The 14,839-nt window shown below is 39.6% G+C and overlaps 1 protein-coding gene across 1 annotated transcript in view; it reads left to right on the forward strand.

Moving 5' to 3' along the window:
• neb (nebulin) overlaps window positions 1-14,839 on the forward strand; it is a 70,888-nt gene that overhangs the window by 20,129 nt on the left and 35,920 nt on the right. The window contains 49 exon segments of the mRNA XM_037976034.1: window positions 1-92; window positions 188-394; window positions 530-634; window positions 799-906; window positions 1,001-1,183; window positions 1,219-1,335; window positions 1,438-1,644; window positions 1,749-1,853; window positions 1,979-2,086; window positions 2,174-2,485; window positions 2,620-2,826; window positions 2,921-3,025; window positions 3,194-3,301; window positions 3,389-3,700; window positions 3,783-3,986; window positions 4,745-4,849; window positions 4,964-5,071; window positions 5,217-5,528; window positions 5,647-5,850; window positions 5,975-6,079; window positions 6,242-6,349; window positions 6,543-6,854; window positions 6,942-7,145; window positions 7,240-7,344; window positions 7,629-7,736; window positions 7,850-8,161; window positions 8,277-8,480; window positions 8,570-8,674; window positions 8,764-8,871; window positions 8,958-9,269; window positions 9,372-9,575; window positions 9,732-9,836; window positions 10,013-10,120; window positions 10,267-10,578; window positions 10,810-11,013; window positions 11,140-11,244; window positions 11,397-11,504; window positions 11,596-11,907; window positions 12,042-12,146; window positions 12,296-12,394; window positions 12,514-12,615; window positions 12,754-12,861; window positions 12,981-13,292; window positions 13,387-13,491; window positions 13,609-13,713; window positions 13,811-13,915; window positions 14,014-14,121; window positions 14,253-14,363; window positions 14,584-14,781. The exon segment at window positions 1-92 is cut by the window's left edge and continues 99 nt beyond it. Of these exon segments, the coding sequence (XP_037831962.1) occupies window positions 1-92; window positions 188-394; window positions 530-634; window positions 799-906; window positions 1,001-1,183; window positions 1,219-1,335; window positions 1,438-1,644; window positions 1,749-1,853; window positions 1,979-2,086; window positions 2,174-2,485; window positions 2,620-2,826; window positions 2,921-3,025; window positions 3,194-3,301; window positions 3,389-3,700; window positions 3,783-3,986; window positions 4,745-4,849; window positions 4,964-5,071; window positions 5,217-5,528; window positions 5,647-5,850; window positions 5,975-6,079; window positions 6,242-6,349; window positions 6,543-6,854; window positions 6,942-7,145; window positions 7,240-7,344; window positions 7,629-7,736; window positions 7,850-8,161; window positions 8,277-8,480; window positions 8,570-8,674; window positions 8,764-8,871; window positions 8,958-9,269; window positions 9,372-9,575; window positions 9,732-9,836; window positions 10,013-10,120; window positions 10,267-10,578; window positions 10,810-11,013; window positions 11,140-11,244; window positions 11,397-11,504; window positions 11,596-11,907; window positions 12,042-12,146; window positions 12,296-12,394; window positions 12,514-12,615; window positions 12,754-12,861; window positions 12,981-13,292; window positions 13,387-13,491; window positions 13,609-13,713; window positions 13,811-13,915; window positions 14,014-14,121; window positions 14,253-14,363; window positions 14,584-14,781 (8,108 nt within the window).

The following is a 14,839-nucleotide window of genomic DNA, read 5'->3' on the forward strand; positions in this document are numbered from 1 at the left end:
CCGGATACAAAAAGGTCCCTCACAGCTTCCTCCTGCTTCCTGACAACATGCACCTGCAGCTGTACCGCAACATGATGGAGATTCAGAGTGATGTAAGCCCTCAATTTTCTTTTATTTATTTGTTAGACAATGCTAGCAGACTATTTAACATAGTGTGCTTATATGTATGTATTCTTTACACTGACAGAATGTCTACAAATCAGACTACAACAACTACTGCAAAGGTATAGGGTGGGTTCCTATTGGTTCTTTGGATGTTGAGAAAGCCAAAGCTGCCAATGCTGCATTCGATAACAGAAGCTACCGCCAGCATCCCAGTTCTTTTAAATTTACAAGCAAGAGTGATGCCATGAACATGGCTCTAGCTTTGACCAACACAAAGCAGATGGACCAAGTAAGAGCGCCTCCTCTTTGTGAAACATTCAGTAACATTTGTAATTATTTCAAAAGATATTTAAATACTAAACTATGTGATACCAAAACGTCTTTAGCATACTCTTTCAATCAACCCTTTTTTTCTTTCATCTAGACTGCATACAAAGCTTCTGGTGAAAAATTCATGCACACCTATCATCTGCCTGCTGACAGCCCAGAGTTCCTTCAGGCTAAATTCAATGCCCAGACCGTTAGTGAGGTAAGACCACTAAAGATTTTATTGAATGTGCAAATTTGACAATAATTAATCAGCAAATGTGCAATGCCAAAAATTCCAAGTGTTCGTGTGAATAATATTTTGACAAAACAATGTGGGTATACTTTGTTTTTTATTCATTCATTCATTTGTTTAATTTTTTGCAGAGTCACTACAAGCACAAGTGGTTGGAAGATATTGCCAAAGGATATGACATGAAGCCTGATGCTATTCCTATTCTGCATGCTAAACACGGGAGACACATCGCCAGTAACGTATGTAATTAATATATTTTATGAATAACAATACAATAACAATGCATTTTTTAATCACCTACACATATCCTTTGTATTTTTCCTTGTCCTTTAGGTCCAGTATAAGAAAGAATTTGAGAAGGCGAGAGGCCACCATGTTGGCCACCGCAGCCTGCAGGACGATCCTCTCCTGGTTCACTACATGCAGGTGGCTAGGATACAGAGCGACAAGCTCTACAAGCAGGACTACCACAAGGCCAAGCTGAAGTATCACTCTCCAGTGGACATGTGGAGTGTGGTGCAGTGGACATGTGGAGTGTGGTTCATGCCAAGCAGGCCTCTACTGTTCAGACTATGACCGGATACAAGCAGATCCAGCACACTAATTTGCTCCTCCCTGGTGCCATGAACCTGGAGCTGGCTCGTAACATGCAGTTCATCGCCAGTGATGTATGCAGAAAATTCCACACATACATTGTTGCTTTAATATTGTATGCGGCCATGATGCATTGGCTTATAACTAGTTCTTCTTCTGTGTATTTTCAACTTTAGAACGAGTATAAGAAGGATTATGACAGCTACATGAAGGGAGTAGGATGGGTCCCCATCGGTTCACTTTCAGTAGAGACAGCTAAAGTGGGTGGAGAAATTTTGAGTGAAAAGAAGTATCGCTCTCATCCATCTAAACACAAGTTTAGCAAGCTGATGGACTCCATGGACTTGGCTCTGTGTACAGCCAACAACCAGATCATGAACAAGGTGCTAAGTTTTTAACTTTGAAGTGCATTCCAACAACAATGATGTTGTAGCACCATTTATAACAAGAATAATTAATTTGTTTTTCTAATGTCTTTTGTTTACAGAAAGCATACACTGCAGCGTGGGAAAAAGACAAACTGAAAGTTCACGTGATGCCAGATGTTCCTGAGATTATCTTGGCTAAAGCTAACGCCCTTAATATGAGCAATGTAGGGGAAATTCATAAAACTGGCAAAATTGTTTCATGTAACAGAAAATACTGTCAATTGTTGATGTTAGTTTTTATGTAAAAATAATTTTATTGTACCTGTATCTTACTTTTATGTCTTCACAGAAACTTTATAAATCAGGTCTTGTGGAGATGGCCAACAAGGGTTACAATCTTAAAGCAGATGCCATCCCAATTTTGGCTGCAAAGTCTGGTACCGTTATTGCCAGTAATGTAAGCTGACAAAATAAACTCAAAACACATGTGTATTAAATATCTGCACAGACTGGGTGAATAACTAAAATGTATTTGCATTCACAGTACAAGTACAAGTTGGCTTATGAGAAGGCGAGAGGCCACCATGTTGGTTTCCGCAGCCTGCAGGACGATCCTCTCCTGGTTCACTACATGCAGGTGGCTAAGATACAGAGCGACAAGCTCTACAAGCAGGACTACCACAAGGCCAAGCTGAAGTATCACTCTCCAGTGGACATGTGGAGTGTGGTTCATGCCAAGCAGGCCTCTACTATTCAGACTATGATCGGATACAAGCAGATCCAGCACACTAATTTGCTCCTCCCTGATGCCATGAACCTGGAGCTGGCTCGTAACATGCAGTTCATCGCCAGTGATGTATGCAGAAAATGCTACTCTTCGTTTTTCAAAGGATTTTATGTGTTAAAACTTTATAGAAATGTTTAACATTTTATGTAATCATGATGATGCATTGGTTTGTAACTAATTCTTCTTTGCATTTTCAACTTCAGAATGAGTATAAGAAGGATTATGACAGCTACGTGAAGGGAATAGGATGGGTTCCAATTGGTTCGTTTGATGTTGAGAAAGCAAAAACAGCTGGGCAGATTTTCAGTGAGAAACAATACCGCCAGCATCCTAGCAAGTTTAAATTCACCAAAGACATGCAGTCTATGGATCTGGCTCTGTGTACTGCCAACAACCAGATTATGGATAAGGTACCCAACAAAACTAACTTAAAAGGATTTTTTTTTTTTTTTTTTTTGAATGAACTGCCTGAAATTTAATGACCAATAAATTTTTGACTTTTAGAAATCCTACACAAAAGCCTGGGATAAAGACAAGACATCAATCCATGTCATGCCGGATGCAATGGACATTGTTCTAGCCAGGGAGAACAGGAAACACAACAGCGAGGTAAAGTGTGGTACCTTCATTTTACTGAAGACTTAGAATTTATTTATTTATTTATTCCAGATCTGCCATAAATTCTGATTTTCAAATAAATGCATGCTTAACACTTAGTGTAAGGATTTAGGTGACCCAGAAATACAATTTGCAAAGTGTCTCTTTTTTATTTTGCAGAAACTATACAAACTGGACAATGAGTTAGCCAAGAAGAAGGGCCATAATGTTCGGGCTGATGCCATTGCAATCAAGGCCGCAAAAGCCTCCTCTGTTATTGCTAGTGATGTAAGTGCCTATCTGTATTTTCATTACATTTCTTTTCTTTACCTTACCAGACTTTATTGATAAAAAAACTGTCATTCTTTCTGTCAGTACAAGTACAAGACAGGATACCGTAAGCAGGTCGGTCACCACATTGGTGCTCGCTGCATCCAGGACGACCCTCTGCTCATGCTGGCTCTGAACTCAGCCAAGATCGCCAGTGATGCTCTGTATAAGAAGGACTTCAACAAGTCTAAGACCAAGTTCCACCTGCCAGTGGACATGCTGTCCTTTGAGTTGGCCAAGAAGAATCAGATTCAGGTCAACCATGCCAATTATATTACACGTCTGCACAACTGGACGTGTCTGCCAGACTCAAACGATGTAGTCCAAGCTAGAAATGCATACAACATACAGAGTGATGTAAGTAGAAATCGCTGCACATTTTTATTTTTGTAACTTTTTTGATGACATAATACAACAACAAACCTTGTGCTTTTTCCAGGCTGTGTACAAAGAGGACCTGAGGTTGATGCAGGGCATTGGATGGGTGCCTATAGGGTCACTGGATGTTGAGAAGGCGAAAAAAGCTGCTGAGATCCTGTGTGAAAAAACGTATCGTCAGCATCCAAGCAACTTCAGATTCAAGTGCACCACTGAGGACATGCCTATGGCACTGGCTAAGGCCAATGCTCAGATTATGAACAAGGTATAAAAGTTTTCCCTCTGGTTTTTTCTTAGTTTCTCATATTCTTTTTTTTTTATGTTTTTTGTCAAGATGGCAGCATTTGATGCAAACAAATAAATGAAGAGAATATTATTTATTACATTATGATTATTTTAAATGAACAACTACAGCAAACTAGATTGTTATGTTAAGCATAATTTAACCTCATTTAATTCATTGTGTAAGAGTGTTCATGAAAGGCAAAATGTCCCCCAATTAACTTAACATGCATGTTTTTGGTCAGTGGGAGGAAACCAGAGTATCTGGAGTAAACCCACATGTGCGCAGGGAGAACATGTAAACTCCACCCAGAAAGGGCGGGAGGCAATCCTGCAACCTTGTTGCTGAGAGACAACAGCTCTAACCACTGATCCACCGTGCTCCCCTCCTCTAATATTTAAAAAACATGTCTTTAACACACACAAGAAAACAAAGCATCATCTGCATAGTCAAAAACTACCATAACCACCTTATTTTATGTTTTCCTAAAGACGTAAAGCTTGAGGTTGACTGTATTTTATAAGTATTTATTTATGTAACTTTGAAACTAGTCAGTTTGAATGGGACACTAACAATATATATTAAACAGAGAACACAGGTTCTCTGCTTGACCACGTTTACCCTGATAAATCATATTCAGCTATTCTAAATTAAGTCACAGAGCTATTGTGCCATATTTAAAGTTGGCTTATTATAAATGATAAAAAAGTGATGATTAAAGAAAAATTAAATCTTTACAGAAAGCCTATACTGAAGCCTGGGACAAAGACAAAACCAGCATCCACATCATGCCCGATGCCATTGACGTTGTTCTGGCCAAAGCAAACAAAGTTATCTACAGTGAGGTAAGTCCTTTTAATGATAAGCAAGAAGTTGTTCCATAATCTTTTAAGCATCATGCTTTGTAATACATTTAAAAGAAGATTCCTAAAGATGATTTTGTTTGTTTGTTTACACAGAAAATGTACAAGCAGGCAAATGAAGAAGCCAAGAAGAAAGGATATGACATGCGCAATGATGCGATTTCAATTAAAGCAGCAAAGGCCTCCAGGGACATTGCCAGCGATGTAAAATATTTTCTTTTTCTCTTCTTGTAGTTAGAGATTATTCTAAAAATCTTAAAGATGCAATAAAAATAAAAATGTCAATAATACAGTTGCTTTACTATATCTCAAATTTTTGAACAAGATGTTTTCTTGTTTTTTTTCGTAGTACAAGTACAAGACAGGATACCGTAAGCAGGTTGGTCACCACATTGGTGCTCGCTGCGTCCAGGATGACCCTCTGCTCGTGTTGGCTCTGAACTCAGCCAAGATCGCCAGTGATGCTCTGTATAAGAAGGACTTTAACAAGTCCAAGACCAAGTTCCACCTACCAGTGGACATGCTGATTCTTGAACTGGCCAAAAAGAACCAGATCCAAGTCAACGATTTCAACTACAGGACCCACCTTCACCAGTGGACGTGTCTGCCTGACTCCAATGATGTGGTCCAGGCCAGGCATGCTTATGACCTACAGAGTGATGTGAGTTAAAGCTCTTACAGTTATTCTGAGGAAAGTTGATTCAGTTCTGAACTATATTTATAGTGTTTACACCTTATTAAGCGCTATTTATCAAATGAAACATTTTTGTTTTGCCCAGGCTGTGTACAAAGAGGACCTGAGGTTGATGCAGGGCATTGGATGGGTGCCTATAGGGTCACTGGATGTTGAGAAGGCGAAAAAAGCTGCTGAGATCCTGTGTGAGAAAACATATCGTCAGCATCCAAGCAACTTCAGATTCAAGTGCACCACTGAGGACATGCCAGTAGTACTGGCTAAAGCCAACGCTCAGATAATGAACAAGGTATGTTTTCAAAAGTACTCTAATTGTGAATTTAATACAAAATAATTCCACTGAACTACAAATGTGAAATAGGAAAAATGTTTGTCTTTGAAAAAAAGTACATATCTTGTATTTTTATCTGCAGAAAGCCTACACAGAAGCCTGGGATAATGAGAAGACAAAGATCCACGTCATGCCGGATGCCATGGATGTGCTTCTTGCTAAAGCAAACTGTTACAACTACAGCTTAGTAAGACTTTTTTATTGTTACCAAACTTTACCTTTACCTAAAGCAATTATATTAATGTCAAACTTTAATTTACATATGTTCAATTAAAAAATGGAACCCTTCATATTTAAAACAAAACATTGCCAGAGTCAATATCAAAGAAATGTTTTTTATCATTTTCAGAAAAATTACAAGCAGGCAAATGAAGAAGCCAAGAAGAAAGGATATGACATGCGCAATGATGCCATTTCAATTAAAGCAGCAAAGGCCTCCAGGGACATTGCCAGCGATGTAAAAATATTTTCTTTTGCTCCTCTTCTTGCAGTTAGAGATTATTCTAAAAATCTTAAAGATGCACTAACATTCTTTTTTCTTATTGACACTAATTTGATGCACAGTTTAACAAAGCAGAAATGTCAATAATACAGTTGCTTTACTATATCTCAAATTTTTGAACAAGATGTTTTCTTGTTTTTTTTCGTAGTACAAGTACAAGACAGGATACCGTAAGCAGGTTGGTCACCACATTGGTGCTCGCTGCGTCCAGGATGACCCTCTGCTCGTGTTGGCTCTGAACTCAGCCAAGATCGCCAGTGATGCTCTGTACAAGAAGGACTTTAACAAGTCCAAGACCAAGTTCCACCTGCCAGTGGACATGCTGAATCTGGAACTGGCCAAGAAATGCCAGATCCAAGTCAACGACTTCAACTACAGAACTCACCTGCATAACTGGACCTGTCTGCCAGACTCCAACGACGTGGTCCAAGCCAGAACTGCATATGACCTTCAAAGTGATGTGAGTGTTACTCATATTGTTAATACTCATCTCGGATTTTATGATTTTAGGTGTATAAGAAATCAATTCTGCTGTTGTGGATTGCAGGCTGTCTACAAAGCTGACCTGAAGTGGCTGCAGGGTCTGGGCTGGGTCCCTATTGGCTCACTTGAAGTGGAGAAAGCCAAGAAGGCTGCAGAGATTTTGACTGACAGAAATTACCGCCAGCACCCCAGCACTATTCATTTCACTAGTCCCATTGATGCCATGGACATTGTGCTGGCAAAGAATAATGCCTTAACAATGAACAAGGTAAAACTACCCATAATCTAGATTTAGAAGCTGTTTCACCTTCTTATTTCTCTGATAGAAAACTTTAGTTAACACCTCATTTTTTGCGTTGCAGCGCCTCTACACAGAGGCATGGGAGAACGAAAAGACCAAGCTGCATGTCATGCCTGACACTCCTGAGATTATGCTCTCTCAACAAAATGCTATCAACATGAGCAAGGTTAGTCGTATTCTTTTTGACGATTTTAAAAAGACATCAATCCTACTTTAGTTGCTATCTGACCTTACCCACAGCCATTTTAGTAAGATCACATTTTCTCTTGCAGTTTTGATTAAGTATCTACTGTCATTTTTGTATGATTTGGAGGCACATGTTGGCCATTTTGCTTACCTATTCAGTTCACGCTGGCTCGACAAAACAGAGAGATGGAATTCTTATACTGGGTTTTATGAGATTGTCAGTAATTTTAAATCACTGTAAAATATTTGTTTCTTTTCTTGCAGAAACTTTACAGACAAGGTTTTGAGGAGACCATCAGTAAAGGCTACTTCCTTCCTCCAGACTCAGTCTCTGTCAAGGCTGCTAAGGCCTCCAGAGACATCGTCAGTGACGTGAGTCCCTCATACTGTTTCATGTGTCTGTTTATTTTACTTACTGTATTTGCTAATCTGATGTGAACGATGCCTCAGTTGTATAATCAATAATTTCCTTCTAAATCCATCAGTACAAGTACAAGACAGGATACCGCAAACAGGTTGGCCACCACATCGGTGCCCGCTGCGTGCAGGAGGATCCTCTCATCATGCTGGCTCTGAACTCAGCCAAGATTGCCAGCGACGTTCTGTACAAGAAGGACTTCAACAAGTCCAAGACCAAGTTCCACCTGCCAGTGGACATGCTGAATCTGGAACTGGCCAAGAAATGCCAGATCCAAGTCAACGACTTCAACTACAGAACTCACCTGCACCAGTGGACTTGTCTGCCTGACTCCAACGATGTGGTCCAGGCCAGGAAAGCCTATGATCTTCAGAGTGATGTAAGTTTATGTCAACAGTTGTGGACATAAACATAGCCTTTCTGTCGCCCAATCAGTTTATCACATCATGTTACTGTTTTTGTGTGCTATCTAAAGTTCAAGCTTTTTCTTCCAGGCTGTATACAAAGCTGACATGGATGAGGTTGTGGGTGTAGGATGGATCCCCATTGGTTCCCTGGATGTGGTGAAAGCCAAGAACGCTGCAAAGATTCTCAGTGATCGTCTGTACAGACAAAAACCAGACACACTGAAGTACAAGACTGATATGACCGCCATGCCCATGGTCTTAGCTAAAACAAATGCTGACATCATTAATAAGGTAAAGAGTTGTAAAGTCTCATTTTGTACTTTAGCTAATTTGTTATGACTCTTCTTAGTGTTTATGTTGTTTTTTTCTTCTCTCCACAGAGAAACTACATCGCTGCATGGGAGGCAGATAAAATTAAGACCCACGTTACTCCTGACATTCCTGAAATTTTGCTATCCAAAGCTAATGCTTACAATATTAGCAATGTATGTGTAATTGGTTTTCAACAATTTTAGCTTTCTTCATTGTTTTTTACCTTTTATAATTAATTTGTATTGTTTATGTGTTTTTGTAGAAAATCTACAGAGAAGCTGTTGAGAAAATGTTCAGAAAGGGCTACAACATGAAGCCCGATGCTGTTTCTGTTATTGCTGCCAAACACGGAAGAGATATCATTAGTGATGTATGTAACATGTTACTCAATACTTTTGTGGCTTCTTGGGCATACTTGTATACTTACAATTATAACTGTATTTTATTTCCACACAGTACAAGTACAAGACAGGATACCGCAAACAGCTTGGCCACCACATCGGTGCCCTTAGTGTCCAGGATGATCCTCTCATCGTGCTGGCTCTGCACTCAGCCAAGATTGCCAGCGACGTTCTGTACAAGAAGGACTTCAACAAGTCCAAGACCAAGTTCCACTTGCCAGTGGACATGCTGAATCTGGAACTGGCCAAGAAATGCCAGATCCAAGTCAACGACTTCAACTACAGGACTCACCTGCACAACTGGACCTGTCTGCCGGACTCCAACGACGTGGTTCAAGCCAGAAAGGCTTATGACCTCCAGAGTGACGTAAGAACTGAGCATTTCCATTAATATGTTTACTGAGCACTGCATTAATATATTTTGCTTTTAAAAAGCCTATGCCTGACTCTTTTTTTATGCTGCTTATAGGCTGTGTACAAGGCTGACATGGAATGGATCAAGGGAACCGGGTGGGTGCCAATTGGTTCACTGGATGTAGAGAAGGCCAAGAAAGCAGCAGAGATTCTGACCGACAGGACTTACCGGGAGCATCCCAGCAAATTCAAGTTCACTGCCAGTACAACAGACATGCCATATGCTCTTGCTCAGGCTAATGCTCAGATCATGAACAAGGTATCAAAGGCACTTTTTTAAATCAACTTTAGTGTGTTTATGGGCTCTTTTTTAATATTAACTTTTAAGACCCATCCCATCTTTTTATGGCCCCAATAAATTCTCTTCCATCAAACTACACAAATACATAGTATATTTTTAAATTTTTGTTTGCAGAAAGCCTACATTGAGGCCTGGGAGAAGGACAAGACCATTATTCACGTCATGCCTGACACTCCAGAGATCTTCCTGGCCAAGCAGAATAAACTCAACACCAGTCTGGTAATGCAGCAGTTTTTTACATATTTATGCAACCAGTTAGTGCATTTGAGGTCTTTATCTTATGTGTAATTGTTGTATTAGTTATATATCTTAATAAACTCATAGTGTAATCTGAAGAACTTTGTTGCACATACTATATATGAAAACCTAACAGAAATCTCCTGTTTTTTCCACAGAAATATTATCGTGAAGGTTTTGTTAACACTATCAACAAAGGTTACTTCCTTCCCAAAGATGCCGTTTCTGTTCTGGCAGCCAAACACTCTCGTGATATCGTCAGTGATGTAAGTTTGTGTCCCTTTTGTCAAACATTTTCATACTGTCATCTCTTGGTTTTACAGACTACGTTACCCTTAGCTCAGTTAATGATGTGTTGTACAGAGTTCAGTGTAATAGAAACTGATACAAATATTTTTTATGAAACTTCCAGTACAAATACAAGGCTGGTTTCCGCAAGCAGTGCGGCCATCACATTGGTGCCCTCAGTGTTAACGATGACCCACTGATCATGCTGGCTGCTCATGTAGCCAAAGTCTTCAGCAACAATATCTATAAGAGTGAATTTAACAAGACCAAGACCAAGTATCATCTCCCAGTTGACATGCTGACGATCGAACTGGCCAAGAAATGCCAGCAACAAGTCAACGACGTCAACTACAGGACTCACCTGCACCAGTGGACTTGCCTGCCAGACTCCAACGATGTGGTCCAGGCTCGAAAGATCTATGACTTACAGAGTGATGTGAGTACACAGTAAGCTTGATCAGCTTGTCATTTATTTATTTTTAACTGTACATCAATCATATCCTAAACTTTAACAGCATAAATCTTGTAGTTTCAATTATATTCAAGTTTCTCACATATTTAGAACATACAGCTGTGTTCAACAAATTTTACTGAAACATCTGAAAACACTAAAAACTAAAAACAAACATGACATTCAGAGGGATTAAAACCTGAACTTGTTTTTTAGGCTGTTTACAAAGCCGATCTGGAGTGGCTGAGAGGATGCGGCTGGTCACCCCAGGACTGCGTGGATGTCGTCAAAGTTAAACACGCCCAGACCGTGCTTAATGAAAGACTCTACCGCCAGCACCCAAGCACCGTCAAGTTCACCAGTGTTGTTGACCTCCCAGCTATTGTCTTATCTAAGCAAAATTCTGACATCCTCAGTGATGTGAGTATTAACGTACTACCACAAATGTTTTTCTTTGAATAAGTTTAGATTTTATGTTAAACATTTGAGAATATTTTTTTAATGAAGAACTGTGAATGTTTTCATTTTTCTGTCTCTCTTTAACAGAGGAAATACAGGGAAGTTTGGGACAAAGATAAGCTTGTCATCCATATTCCTCCTGACATCCCCCCCTATGAACTGGCCAAGGCCAATGCTATCAATGTCAGCAATGTAAGTCTGTAATTATTCTTACTGGGATAAATATATAATAATTGTGCTTATATTGAACAACATCTACACTTGAAAATATTATCTCAAGTGTAAAAATATATCTAAGTAATTTACATGTAAAATTGAAATTTTATTCTTTTTGTCCTGTGCAGAGACTGTACACAAAGGCATGGGATGAACAAAAGGCCAAAGCTTGCAACGTCAGAGAGGACGCCATCTCTGTGCTAAGAGCCAAAGCTTCCAGAGACATCATTAGTGATGTAAGGGAGAGAAACAAATCAATACAATAATCAATGATCTACTTGGTGAATTTTTATTTATCTTTTGTCTTATTTTATTTTTTTAAATTAGTACAAGTACAAACAAGGATACCGCAAACAGGTCGGCCACCACATCGGTGCCCGCTGCGTTCAGGATGATCCTCTCATCATGCTGGCTATGAACTCAGCCAAGATCGCCAGTGACGCTCTGTACAAGAAGGACTTCAACAAGTCCAAGACCAAGTTCCACCTGCCAGTGGACATGCTGAATCTTGAACTGGCCAAGAAATGCCAGATCCAAGTCAACGACTTCAACTACAGGACCCACCTTCACCAGTGGACTTGTCTGCCTGACTCCAACGATGTGGTCCAGGCCAGGAAAGCCTATGATCTTCAGAGTGATGTAGGTTTATGTCAGCAGTTGTAAACAATATTTCATCAAATGCACTATTTCAAGTCAAGAATCTCCCACATCCTGGTTATTGCCCGAATACTTTACACTCTTATTTAAAGTAAATCTGTTTTGTTATCTTCCAGGCTGTGTACAAGGCTGATATGGAGTGGATACGTGGCTGCGGATGGATGCCCCATGAATGTGTGGATGTGATAAAGGTGAAGCACGCACAGAAGATTCTCGCTGATGTAAGTTGAACACCTGTCTAGCCTCACACTTGTACACACTCCTAAAGTATAAACTTTTTAGTATTCATTTTGAAAAGTATCCTTTATTATAGTCAAAAATGACTATTTCATTTGATAATTTTTTTACTGTATACATTTTTATTCCACAGAGAGGCTACCGTGTCAAGTTGGATGAGCAGAAATACACAGTTCCTGTTGACAGAGTTGACCTGACCTGCGCCAAGAACGCTGCTGACGTCTTGAATGAGGTGAGGCTAGGTTTTAACCATTAAGATGTCTGAGTATGAGATGAATCACCGATATTGCTGTTTTATATTTCCATTGTTTTTATTGATTATCCCTGAATTTCTTTTTTTTTTTTGTGCAGGCTAAATATCGTGAGGCTTGGCACCAGGACAAGACTAAGTACTCACTGGTGGACAGTCCAGTTCTTGCCACAGCCAGAGAAGTGGCTAAAAACATTCACCCGGTAAGATGTTAATTTGTGTTATTTGCTACATATTTTATTTACCAATACTTTATCTTTTGACAGTCTTCTCCCTGTTTATACTCAGCAATTGTGTAGATGCTATGAGGAAATTATAATATTAATTTATGCCTTTTGTAGAAACTGTACACAGAAGCATGGGACAAGGTGAAAGCCACAGGATACTTCATGCCTGGAGATGCCGTACCCATCAAACAGTGCATATCTACAACTAAAGTGCAGAGTAAAGTAAGTAATGGAACAAAATTATATGAGTTGATTTCATACTAAGAACACATAATATAATTAGATTTTATTTAACTGAGAACCCGATAACATAGGGATAATGATTTTTGTTTATTCTGTAGTATAAGTACCTGGAGGGATACCGCAAACAGGTCGGCCACCACATCGGAGCCCTCAGTGTCCTGGATGATCCTCTCATTGTGCTGGCCATGAACTCAGGCAAGATCGCCAGTGACGTTCTGTACAAGAAGGACTTCAACAAGTCCAAGACCAAGTTCCATCTGCCAGTGGACATGCTGAATCTGGAACTGGCCAAGAAATGCCAGAACCAAGTCAACAACTTCAACTACAGAACACACCTGCACCAGTGGACTTGTCTGCCCGACTCCAACGATGTGGTCCAGGCCAGAAAGATTTATGACCTCCAGAGTGATGTGAGCTGACAAATCAGGACTTGTCATGTCAGTTTAATTAGTTGCTATGAATCTTTTGTTTTTATTTCCTAAATATACCGGTTTCTGTCTGCAGAATGTGTACAAGGCAGATCTGGAATGGATTCGTGGCTGTGGCTGGATGGCAGCTGACTCTGTTGACCACGTCAAAGTCAGAAAGGCTCAGGAAATTCTCAATGATGTAGGTTTTTTTTTTCTTTCATAACCTTAAGTCTTTACTGTTTCTGTTTTTCTTCTGTCACACGTTTCCCATTTTGCATTATTGTGTTTTGCCTTGCTGGTGTGATTTTATCTACAGAGGCTTTACACGAAGAATGCCAAAGAAGATTTTGGAAAATTCACCCTGGTTGTGGATCGTCCTGAGATCGTCCTGGCAAAAATAAATGCTGCAAACCTCAGTGACGTATGTAGTTTTGATATTTGGATTTAAAAGAAAAAAAGCAAAATAATATTTGTGAGCAAAAAAAAATTTCAACTTTTCTTTGTCTTTTTTATTATAGCTGAAATACAAAGAGACCTTTAACGCTGAAAAAGGTCATTACATTGGTTCAGATGACACTCCTCAACTGGCCCATAGCAGAGAGATGGCTAAGACTATCAGTGAGGTAATTTTAAATACCTTAGATGTCTTCATTAGTTTTTATATTTGCTGTAATTTTATTTGCCTCCTTTTAACTTTTGCAACAACCTTTTGCCTTTTTAGAAACTGTACAAGTCTCAATGGGACGGCACCAAGGCAACGAGCTACCAGCTGAACCACGAATACATCCCTCTGGTCAGCGGCAAAAAGGGCAGGGAGATTGCCAGTGATGTGAGTATCTTCTCTTATTTTTAGATTTATTTAAAAAAAAAGTTATTTCAAGTCAAAATCATGTAGGGTCATATGATTTCTTCTACTGATATGTAAATAAAATGAAGACTTTAATTATTTTTGAACACTAGGTCAAGTACAAGATCGCCCATGAGAAAGCCAAAGGTCATTACATGGCTGGAACCCTGGTGGACTTCCCTGAGGCTGTGCGCTGTGGACAGCAGGAGAAGAATAAGCCTATGGTAAGACGGACCCAATCTTCTGTTTATTTTGTGGTCTACAGGTTTATGAGAAAATGTTAGATAGATGCTTCCACCTCAACAAGATAACCATGTTATAGTAATTTATATTTTTTCTGTTTCCCTAAAAATGATGTTGCTGCTTGCAAGTTTCCTTTAAAAGACATTATAGTTGCGATTAGGATTTCACTTTTGTTTTATCCAAATAACACTGTCCTAACAGAGGATCTACCAGAAGGACTACCATCAAACCAAGACCAAGATCCACCTCCCACCTGACATCATCGCTAACAAAGTAGCTAAGCGGTGCCAGGACATGTTGAGCGATGTCCTCTACCGCACCTACCTGCACCAGTGGACTTGCCATCCGGAGCAGGAGGATGCCATTCGTGCCCGAAAAACCAATGAGATTCTTAGTGATGTAAGTTATTGTGTGAATGCTTTATAGCATTCACACCATTGTTTTCCTGTTTCTCTTT

The sequence above is a fragment of the Kryptolebias marmoratus genome, linkage group LG6 (assembly GCF_001649575.2).
Source record: "Kryptolebias marmoratus isolate JLee-2015 linkage group LG6, ASM164957v2, whole genome shotgun sequence".
In the NCBI taxonomy this organism is placed as follows: Eukaryota; Metazoa; Chordata; class Actinopteri; order Cyprinodontiformes; family Rivulidae; genus Kryptolebias; species Kryptolebias marmoratus.